Source organism: Colias croceus, chromosome 25 (assembly GCF_905220415.1).
Source record: "Colias croceus chromosome 25, ilColCroc2.1".
Lineage (NCBI taxonomy): Eukaryota > Metazoa > Arthropoda > Insecta > Lepidoptera > Pieridae > Colias > Colias croceus.
Window position 1 is genome coordinate 2,794,846 of NC_059561.1, and position 12,290 is coordinate 2,807,135.

The 12,290-nt window shown below is 33.9% G+C and overlaps 1 protein-coding gene across 3 annotated transcripts in view; it reads right to left on the reverse strand.

Annotated features, from left to right (window-relative positions):
- Positions 1-12,290, reverse strand: part of LOC123703153 (rho guanine nucleotide exchange factor 28) — a 64,785-nt gene that overhangs the window by 20,629 nt on the left and 31,866 nt on the right. For all 3 annotated transcript variants that reach the window (XM_045651058.1, XM_045651056.1, XM_045651057.1), the window contains 7 exons: positions 8,106-8,224; positions 7,270-7,404; positions 6,737-6,891; positions 6,212-6,344; positions 5,527-5,684; positions 2,950-3,071; positions 1,271-1,384 (listed from right to left, as the gene is read on the reverse strand). In XM_045651058.1, coding sequence (XP_045507014.1) covers positions 1,271-1,384; positions 2,950-3,071; positions 5,527-5,684; positions 6,212-6,344; positions 6,737-6,891; positions 7,270-7,404; positions 8,106-8,224 — 936 coding nt within the window. The remainder of the gene's footprint in view (positions 1-1,270; positions 1,385-2,949; positions 3,072-5,526; positions 5,685-6,211; positions 6,345-6,736; positions 6,892-7,269; positions 7,405-8,105; positions 8,225-12,290) is intronic.

The window sequence follows — 12,290 nt, forward strand, 5'->3', positions numbered from 1 at the left end:
CTAGCTTTCCGCCCGCGGCTTCGCCCGCGTTTTCAAAGAAAAACCCGCATAGTTCCCGTTCGCGATGGATTTCCGGGATAAAACCTATCCTATCTCTCAAGTTGAAACGAACTGCACATGGTGTGCGAATTTTATTATAATCGGTTAAGTGGTTTAGGAGTCCATTGAGGACAAACATTGTGACACGAGATTTATATATATTAAAGATAAGCTAAAATTATTATTTTTAATAAACTGTTTGAACTATTTTTATGTCTTTTAAAGGCAATTAATAAATTTTATCTAACTGTATTTCGCACATAACGCTCGATGTTTTGTTAACCCTGTTTTTAAAAGCCAACAATCGTTTTGTTATATTTTACGTGCAAACATAGGTCATACTATGTCTTCTTCTATTGCAAAATGTTGGAGCTTGTCTCTCCCATCAACTCTATGGGGAGTTGCGTCGCTACGTGCGCGCACTTTCTTACTAGCCCATACAGTTGATGGGAGAGACTAAATCGTCGAGTTCAAATTGTATTGTGTTATGTATTACTTAGTACTAAATAAATGATTTTTATTTATTTATTTAAATAGTTGCGGAGACAAAAGTTGCTCTTGCGCGCTAGCTTCTAATTAACATTATTATGACGTGAAAACGTCAGAAATATTGCGAAATGACAACCCAACTTACCAGTATTAGGTAACTCTGTTATAGTCGAGCCAATTTAATAGGCAACATTTGACGTCTATCAATTTTATCTTCATAGGGTGGTAATCTGCTTAAAAACATTGATTAAAGTGAATTAATCGATACGGACTTGAAACATTTGTCAATCGAACTTGAAACACATGTTAATAATTTATGATAATTTTTATTCCCAAGTAATCAATGCATTCGATTCTAGATGTCAGATTTCGATTTTTAGAGTAACGTCTCTGGTATTTAAAAAGAAAAAAGGTTTATTGACACAAAATTGTAGCGACGTCAGTACTTTAAATCAGAAATTGTTTATTATGTTTAGAATGGTTTATCAGTAAAATCAAATCCTAAAATTACTTGTATCGGTCATTATTATTATAAATATGTAATCGTAATTGAAAAAAGTTAAGCAAATGTGCAGTTCTAACAAAACGAAATATCATGTTATTCTATGTCGTCGTTACTAGGTTACGTTGTTGAATTTTGTTGAACTGTCAAATGTTGCCTATTAAAATAGCTCTACTATAATTATAGCATTTTTATAACGTGAAAACGTCAGAAATATTGCGAAATGACAACCCAACTTACCAGTATTAGGTAACTCGAGCGTTGAAGCGCCCGTATGTCCAAACATCTTCATATGCAACGCCATTTTCTCTTCTAGCAGTACCGCATGTTCTTTGTCCTTTGTACGCAATGCCTCTGAAAAAGAATAACATAAGATTAACTTATAAAGAAGTCATATTATAAAGATTTCGGGAAAAGAAGGAAAAGTATAGTAGAGATTGAAATATATATTTGGGGTCAAAACTAATAATATCACAATAAAAAGACAGAACTCCGCAAATACCATAGGCAATGTAGGGTATATAGATAGTATAGGAAGTGTCCTGACTTTAGATAATTAAATAAGATTATCAGGTTGATCTCATCCATATTTAAAGTCTAATTTGGACTAAATTTACATAACATTTACATGTGTCCAAAACTGAATAACATTCCCTCTAAGAGGTATATTAGCCATTAGTATCCACAGTACTACTGAGCTTACCTACGTGTAGCCAAGTACTCCAATATTTCTAAATAGTGTTCATAGTCACTACTAAGGATCATTGAATAAAGTTAAACATTATCAAGGTAAAACTCATATCATTCCATGAAACAACAAATAACTAACATTTTTACGCTAGTCGTTATTTTACATTACAAGAATAGCATTAATCACAAAGAATGGTACAGATTTTTTTAAAACTAATTTAAGGAAAAATAGACGCGGAAGGAAGAGAAATTGAGATACTAGTTTTTTTTTTTTTAATTTCAATTTCTAAATGCATGCTTCCATGCAATAATATAAGGGAAAGCTCAAAAATATCACCTTCAATGTGCCGATGAGGTGTTTCGTCTGTATCACAAAGAATATTTATCAAAATACTATTTCGATCTACATAAATAATTAGTTCCTACAGAATGCACAGGTTTTTCGTGAACCTTGTCTTTTTCTAGTAGTTCATTTGGTGTAATATTAAAGCGTTGACATATAAGGCACATATCTGATCAAAATGCAAAAAAACAAAGCTCTAAATGAATGCAAATAATTTTTTTAAAATATCCAAATTTTTAAATAAAAATTCATGACCGAAATTAATCTACTGACAAAATTGTGCTAAGTTTCCTCTCTTCTTATATTTATTATTCCCTAAAAATAAACGGTACAAACCTGCCGTTCTCGAACTTCCTTGAATTCTCTATTTTCCCTACATAAACTTTCCTATCACAAAAGTTAAACACAAAACTTCTTCTACTCTATTCTATAGCTACAAAACCTGCCCTCACACTTAAATTTTACTTTCTTCTTTCTACTACCGTAGTAATGAAACATAAAACTTTTTGTGCTGTTGTCGTTTCTACATCTCAAAAGCGTCTAACCCACTCTTCTCTCTCTCCCTAGACAATTCACATTCTATGCTTTTCCTACAATTTAAAATCCATCTAATCCCTGAACACGACAACATACCACTTAATTTAAACATAAAACTTCAGCTATAAAAAAATAAGTTTTATCCTAAAACAAATCCTTTTACCTATGAACTACCCACTTGCAAAGCAAAACTATAATCAGTCTTATAATTCTGCGCCTTACGTCTAACAGGTTTTTAACTACCGGTGGAGAAGCAGCCGCTGCTGGCACTTCAATGAAATACTGCTTCTATAGAAAAAAATTTTGTAAACTTTCAAACTACCCTCCCACTTTTACTCAATCAACTCACCAGTAATCAGTCTAATGTTCTCGTGCCTAGCGTCCAATAACCGCTGTTTCTCCTCAGCGGAGGGCGCGTGTTGTCCGCTCTCACACTCCTCCGCTTCTTCCGGACAACTTTGTACTGCCGCTCTACGAAATTTATGGATATTGTGTTAAACGTGAATTTTTGGTAACAGATATCGACAATTTTTATGTAAGGACTAGCTTCCCCCCACGACTTTGTACGTGCATCCCCGTTTTTCCCTGTTCCCGCAAGAATTTCATGAAATCCTTTCTTAGGGGACGCCTACGTTATGACATCTACCTGCATGCCAAATTTCAGCCCGATACGTCCAGTGGTTTGGGCTGTGCGTTGATAGATCACTATATCAGTCACCTTTAAGTTTTATATATACAGGGTGTAATCGTTAAGTGTGCACAGGCGATTATTCCGTAACTATTATAGATATCAAAAAACTTTAAACTGATATCGAAAGTATTTAACCTAATGAGTAAAATGGCCATAATAAATTTTTAAAAATAAAACGAGAAATATCTAAAAAATTAACTTGAAACACTCCCATACATTTAGTATGAGATACGAATATCCCATGTACATGGGTTGATCCAAAAGTAATGATAATCAATATTAAACAAGGTCATTACAGTTATAATAATTATGTATTTCTCTAGATAGTCTTCTAACTAGAAAATATACTTCAATATTTTTTTTTCCTAAACTTAAAAAAAAAACTTTGACTTCATCCACAAAAACCCCTCCACGCGGCCATCACTTCGCTGTCGTCTTAAAATAATTTATTGCTAAGAAAGTGTTTCTTGTGCCGAGGAAAGAGATAAAAGTAAATAGGAGCTAGATCTAAAAAATTGGGTAGGTGTTCAAGCATTTGGAATGCCGATTTTTGAATGGCAGCCATCGCAACTGACGCTTTGTGATCGTGCGTTGTCTTGGTGAAACAGCGTTCAGGTCCGCAGTTTGCCATGTCTCTTTTCCTTACTAACCTACCGCAATCTTTTAATTTGGTCTGTTTAGTAAGAGCCCAATAAAGTGGCTACCTTTTTAAAATATTCCACCATAATTATTCCTTCAGCGTCCCAAAAAACTACCGTTTTAATCTAACCTACTGATTTTCACTTTGAATTTCTTCATCGTCACTTTGGAAGCTCGCATCCAGGACATTGTTTGTTTTTTGGTTTCAGCATAAACATGGTGAACTCGGGTAACGTCCATGATCAAAAAACGTGACAAAAAATTATCCTGATATCATTAAAAATTTAGAAATTTACCCTCTACATGTCGAATCGTTGTTTCTTCTTTTCGTCGGAAAACATTCTGGCACGCACGGTTCACATTCAAATTAATGTAAATAATTGGAAACGTGGCCTGTTGATATGATTTTTTTGTGATTACTTAGTGAATACATGAGCAAGCAAAAAACATTTATTTTATATTTTTATATGCACAGGAAATACCCAATTATCATTACTTTTGGATCAACCTAGTACATTTAATATGAAAGATTTTAGCCTTTTCTTTCTTTTTTTGGTTTTCTGCTTTAATTACTTCGCAAATTTGAAGGGAAGTTCATTTAGAAACTGTTAATAGAGCTCCTCATTGTATTGCACAATGAGGACATCACTTCGAAAATCTGCTATGAATACAAAATGTATGGGAAATAAAATGTATGGGAGCGTTTAATGTAACATTTTTGGATATTTCTCGTTTTATTTTTAAAAATTTATTGTGGCCATTTTACTCATTAGGTTAAGTACTTTCGATATCAGTTTAAAGTTTTTTGGTATCTGCAATAGTTACGGAATAATCGCTTGTGCACACTTAACGATTACACCCTGTATATAGATATATTGTAAAGGATTGTAAATGTGAAACTTAATATTAAAAACATATTTTTTTGTGTAATTGATTGCGTGTAAATTAATATTTCTCATTATGGTATTAATAACGAGCGTTGATTTTTTGTACTATTCGCGAATTAGGCATTTTATATAGAAACCATATATACCCCATCATTCTTAGCATTAAAAACAAAACGATGATATTACAACAGTAATTTTTATAAAACAAGCGAAAGCTTAGTACGGGATCAGATTTTGCCGTGTGATTGTCCTAGAATATTAATTCAATTTTCATTTTTTTTTTACGGAATTAATCTAGAATTTTCATTTAAAATTTATATATTAAATTCAATTTACGTTGAATTGTTTAAACTACACACCATTTTTTTACGTGTATGCTTATTTGCACATACCATATAGCATACCACGCCATATAAACCCCTCCTACAAATTATGTTCTATTTTCATTTATATGTTTCGATTTTTTTTTTTTGAAGTGAAACATCTTTATCGAGGTTGGAAAAAAATTTAGTGTAACATATTTTCGTTATACGTGACATTTTTCCGTTACGCGCCATCTTTTTCTTATCCCTACCACGCGTGATTCGACGTATTTCTGTAAAGTTGCATATAGTAAATAATTTTTTGAAAAATAAGGTCATAAAGAAGTTTCACTTCTTACGTGTGTGCACTAGTACACGCACACATTTTTTTTATAATAATATATTACCGTATAGCATGTATCCAAGCGGCGATATCCTTTGGCCGATGAACTCGCAGTTCAAACATCTCGGGGTCAGCGGGCCCGCTGCATATTATGTACAGGCCACGCCCTTCTGCACCCGCTTTTTCGCGGACTAACACTTTGCATAGTGATACCACGCCCGTCTGTTTGAAAAAATCATATCATCATGTCATTAATTTTATATAGAGGAAATATTTGGGTTGTTTGTATGTATGTTTGTATAGATTTCACAGGAAAACTACAGGACCTATTTCTATTCCGCTATATATTATTGATTGGGACTGGGACGAGCAACTAGTCTTTAATAAGTAGTAACTTTGAATCGTGGACGCAACGGGCGATTTTATTATTAATAGTATACTTCTTCACGCGGTATTCGTGTATAAATTCTACAAACATAAACCAAAAATTATGAAAAACAAAATTTTTAGAATAGATCTCATATACATCTTTATTACATAACAAATTTTACAATATAACGTTGACTTATGTGTTTCCTTTACTAATGTGGTATTCCATTTAACCAATTTAAGTGAAAAAGTCGTAGAAACTACAAAAATATATACAACTTAACCAACTTGAAAATTCTAAATTAATCACGCGATATGTTATTCACAACTTTAACTTTAGCTTATTAAGTTACATATTATGTATAATATTAAGTCCTCACCTTATTATCAGGCGTAAAGAAGGTATATTTATTGTTATTATCATGCAGAAAGAATAGAACATCGGTCAACACGATAACCAGCAACGTTTGCATTTTGCTCCTGCCTTGCATGAGGGTTGCCACACCTTCGAATCTGTAGTGAAATTAAATTTTAATTAGTATTTTTTTGTACACATTGTATTTATTAAAACGTAGCCTATGAGAAAAATGTCAAAAAGATCCAAATCTTTAAAAATTGTAAAGAAAACCTTTTATTATTACATAACTAAATGTCCATTGCATTTTATATCAAGCTACTATATTTTAATTTTGTTACTGATTTTTCAAAATCTAGGACTCTGCATCTAAGTTCGAAATTTTAGTAATAAAATGAAACCATACAAGTTCAGAAAGTCAAAATACTTCTGAATTTTTTTCGTTCGAGTCTTACTTATTTTCTCAATTGTTAGTCATTATTTTATTACCTAAACCGACAAGTACAAAACTAAGTAACATAAACAACTGCTATTTTACTACTTTACTCACTTGAGACTCCTATTGCCTTGTAAAATGTCGCTCTTCTTGAATTTCCGACCTCGGAAGTTGGCAAACGATTTCGCATCTATCTTGTGATAAATTTCCAATTTTCTATCTTCCCTTTCTTTGGCAGCCACTTGATTATCAACGTCTACTAATATTTCCTGTAAAAATTGATATAATTAATGTTTAAATAGGAACATTAACAATCTTGCAAATTCATAATGACATCGTCTATGCGAAAGTTTGTGGATTTTGTCAAGTTCTGATCATAAAAAATGTGAGCAACTTGATGTTGTTTTGCTTGTTTTTATAGAGTACTATCCATTTAAAAATACATAATGAATATATCGCGTTGAAAATCCGTTAAAAAGTCTAAACTTCACGAAAATTTGTCGTGATATTTTTTTTAGTAAGTTTTAGGTAGAACCTATTGTATCTGATTTAAGAAGTATAATACTATTTTCGAGTTCAATTCAAACTACCTTCTTCTTCTATTACAACAACTATTATCACCAAACACAAAGCAAAATAAACCTTACCTTAACACCACAAAGCGCTTTTTGCAACAACTCCCTCTCCGTGAGATCTTCGCCGGCTGTTTTCAACAGCGGTTCCAATAGCAATGGATACTTGGTAAGCCTCTGCGCCACGAATAACACGCATTCTGGCACACCCTGTATATAAAAGATATATTAAAAAAGGGAAGCATTTCATATTCAAAAATTATAATTAATGCTTCCTTTGAAAACTTCCAGTTTACAAATATGACCGGTGAAATTAATAAATGATGTCTCAAATATCAAATCTACATTAGCAATAGTACAATCTTAAAATTTCATAATGTTATGAGTAAAATTTTTAACTTTTTAATAAAATAATAAGCTCATAGTTTATAGCCACTGCCTTAAGAAGGTGATTATCAGGGTCCGTATTATGAACTTTTATTACTAGACAGTTTACGCCGTGAATTGAACTGACTGGAAAATTCATATTATATGAATCTAAGGACGTTAAGGTCCCTGAAGTTTTTTTTTTTGAAGTCCCATGTCCCCTAGTGGGGTAAGGGGCAGATGCATTATACATCTGTTTCACTGATAGATTTTCTTTTAGGGACAAGTAGGTGATCAGCCTTCTGTGTCCTGCCAGACCGAGACATTTTTTTTTCTTCGTCTCCACCGGGAATCGAACCCAGGACCCCTCGGTGTTACGCTCACGCGTCAACCACTGTACCAAGGAAGCGGTCAAGGTCCCTGAAGTAAAGGACATTAACAACAACAGTTAAGGATGGCTAGAAATCTAGTAAAATAACATTCTGATCTTTAAGGATCTGCCTTAAATATCATACTTAAAACTTCCTATAACATCTATATAACACCTTTTTCCTAAGCAGCGGGTTCTGTTGGCACTTCCGTATAAATCTCGCGAGTTTCGGCTCCCGCGCGCAGCACTCTTTGAACACCTCCACTGCGTCGCGATGCCTTGAGCAGAATTCACCTGAGTAACGAGATAATACGTTAATTATGGATTTAATAAGATACCTATTACACTTAATTACAATTACACACATAAAATATAAATATACATTTTTAAATTAAACCATTATAAAACAATAGACAAAACAAAAAAATTTGCAATTTGTATTCGCATAGTCCTTAAATACTACTTAAAACTAAGCAAATAACACATTAAATTACGGAAGGTTAAAACATATTCTTGGAAATCACATATCACTATACTAAACTGTGGAATTAAATCCGTCTATTATGTTGGTAAAAAGCGAAGTATGCACTGTGTCTTCGAAAAGTAAGCGCTTAGTTTTTCTATACACATTCCGGGTGCCGCGATGTCGTCTTATAAACTCATATCAGATGCCGAGTATGTAACGACATCACGACCCCTGTAACATGTAATACGGCACAAGCACATATGAGGTCCTCTCTTCATTACATATATTTTCACATCGCAGACTGTAGTGTTATAATATGGAGTCTGCTCCAACCACAATACGTCAAAAAGATAATAGAAATAGTGTATTAAACGATTCAACATATAACGATTAAATTACTTATTCCTAAAGAGTAAAACGACAGAATAAAACCTAGAAACAGTGAAAGATAATATTTATAATTGTCAGTTATAGCATCGTTACTTATTATTAAACAAAGCTCAATGTCATAATCAACATAATATCATAAACACATTTATTTTAAATCCAAACATATCCAATAAAAATCCAATCACCATAAAACAAGACAAGTTTATTCTTCCCAATAAGCCAAGTCACCAACCATCAAGTTGAGAAGGCGTAAGCTCCTTCACACACGAGCGCTTCTTCACTATATATTATACATAAATATAAAATCAAACCATAAAAGCATTACAATATGTTAGTTTTCTTCTTATTATACTCAAACCACCACCACTGTGATAAGGCGTTAGCTCCTTCGAACATGTTCTAGATGTTTTTTGCATCTGGAACATGTAAGAAGGCACAAACACACACGAGCGCTTCTTCACTATATATTATACATAAATATAAAATCAAACCATAAAAGCATTACAATATGTTAGTTTTCTTCTCATTACACCCAAGCTACCACCACGTTGAGAAAGCGTTAGCTCCTTCGAACATGTTCTAGATGTGTTTTGCATCTGGAACATGTAAGAAGGCACAAACACACACGAGCTCTTCCTCACTAATTATTACGTTTACAGTTACATTAATTACATAAAGATTTACACCATAAAAGCATTATAATGTTATTTTATATCCAAGCCACCACCACGTAGATAAGGCGTTAGCTCCTTCGAACATGTTCTAGATGTTTTTGCATCTGGAACATGTAAGAAGGCTCAAACACACACGAGCTTTTCTTCTCCTATAAATTATATTAACAATTACAGGTACATAAATATCCTCACCATTAAAGCATTATGTTAGTTTTGTTATTATTGTACTCAAACCTCCACCATGCTGAAAAGTGTTAGCTCCTTCAAACATGTTCTAGATGTTTTTTTGCATCTGGAACATGTAAGAAGGCACAAACACACACGAGCTCTTCTTTACTTATATACTATATTTACATGTTAATGTACATAAGGATCTACACTATAAAAGCACTATGTTAGTTTTGTCCTTATTATACCCAAGCCACCACTGCGATGATAGGCGTAAGCTCCTTCGAACATGTTCTAGATGTTTTTTTGCATCTGGAACATGTAAGAAGGCACAAACACACACACGAGCTCTTCTTCACCTATTTACTGTACTTACACGTTAATGTACATAAAGATCTACACCATAAAAGCACTATGTTAGTTTTGTCCTTATTATACCCAAGCCACCACTGCGATGATAGGCGTCAGCTCCTTCGAACATGTTCTAGATGTTTTTTTGCATCTGGAACATGTAAGAAGGCACAAACACACACGAGCTCTTCTTCACCTATTTACTGTATTTACATGTTAATGTACATAAAGATCTACACTATAAAAGCACTATGTTAGTTTTGTCCTTATTATACCCAAGCCACCACTGCGATGATAGGCGTAAGCTCCTTCGAACATGTTCTAGATGTTGTTTTGCATCTGGAACATGTAAGAAGGCACAAACACACACACGAGCTCTTCTTCACCTATTTACAGTATTTACATGTTAATGTACATAAAGATCTACACTATAAAAGCACTATGTTAGTTTTGTCCTTATTATACCCAAGCCACCACCGTGATGATAAGGCGTAAGCTCCTTCGAACATGTTCTAGATGTTTTTTGCATCTGGAACATGTAAGAAGGCACAAACACACACGAGCTCTTCTTCACCTATATACTGTTTTTACATGTTAATATACATAAAGATCTACACTATAAAAGCACTATGTTAGTTTTGTCCTTATAATACCCAAGCCACCACCGCGATGATAAGGCGTAAGCTCCTTCGAACATGTTCTAGATGTTTATTGCATCTGGAACATGTAAGAAGGCACAAACACACACGAGCTCTTCTTCACCTATTTACTGTATTTACATGTTAATGTACATAAAGATCTACACTATAAAAGCACTATGTTAGTTTTGTCCTTATTATACCCAAGCCACCACTGCGATGATAGGCGTAAGCTCCTTTGAACATGTTCTAGATGTTGTTTTGCATCTGGAACATGTAAGAAGGCACAAACACACACACGAGCTCTTCTTCACCTATTTACTGTATTTACATGTTAATGTACATAAAGATCTACACTATAAAAGCACTATGTTAGTTTTGTCCTTATTATACCCAAGCCACCACTGCGATGATAGGCGTAAGCTCCTTCGAACATGTTCTAGATGTTGTTTTGCATCTGGAACATGTAAGAAGGCACAAACACACACACGAGCTCTTCTTCACCTATTTACTGTATTTACATGTTAATGTACATAAAGATCTACACTATAAAAACACTATGTTAGTTTTGTCCTTATTATACCCAAGCCACCACCGCGATGATAAGGCGTAAGCTCCTTCGAACATGTTCTAGATGTTTTTTGCATCTGGAACATGTAAGAAGGCACAAACACACACGAGCTCTTCTTCACCTATATACTGTTTTTACATCTTAATGTACATAAAAATCTACTCTATAAAAGCATTATAATGTCATTTTATACCCAAGCCACCACCACGTAGAGAAGGCGTTAGCTCCTTCGAACATGTTCTAGATGTTTTTGCATCTGGAACATGTAAGAAGGCTCAAACACACACGAGCTCTTCTTCACCTATATACTGTTTTCACATATGAATGTACATAAGGATCTACACTATAAAAGCACTATATTAGTTTTGTCCTTATAATACCCAAGCCACCACCGCGATGATTAGGCGTAAGCTCCTTCGAACATGTTCTAGATGTTTATTGCATCTGGAACATGTAAGAAGGCACAAACACACACGAGCTCTCCTTCACCTATATACTGTTTTTACATGTTAATGTACATAAAGATCTACACTATAAAATCACTATGTTAGTTTTGTCCTTATTATACCCAAGCCACCACCGCGATGATAAGGCGTAAGCTCCTTCGAACATGTTCTAGATGTTTTTTGCATCTGGAACATGTAAGAAGGCACAAACACACACGAGCTCTTCTTCACCTATATACTGTTTTTACATGTTAATGTACATAAAGATCTACACTATAAAAGCACTATGTTAGTTTTGTCCTTATAATACCCAAGCCACCACCGCGATGATAAGGCGTAAGCTCCTTCGAACATGTTCTAGATGTTTATTGCATCTGGAACATGTAAGAAGGCACAAACACACACGAGCTCTTCTTCACCTATTTACTGTATTTACATGTTAATGTACATAAAAATCTACACTATAAAAGCACTATGTTAGTTTTGTCCTTATAATACCCAAGCCACCACCGCGATGATTAGGCGTAAGCTCCTTCGAACATGTTCTAGATGTTTATTGCATCTGGAACATGTAAGAAGGCACAAACACACACGAGCTCTTCTTCACCTATATACTATTTTCACAAATGAATGTACATAAAGATCTACACTATAAA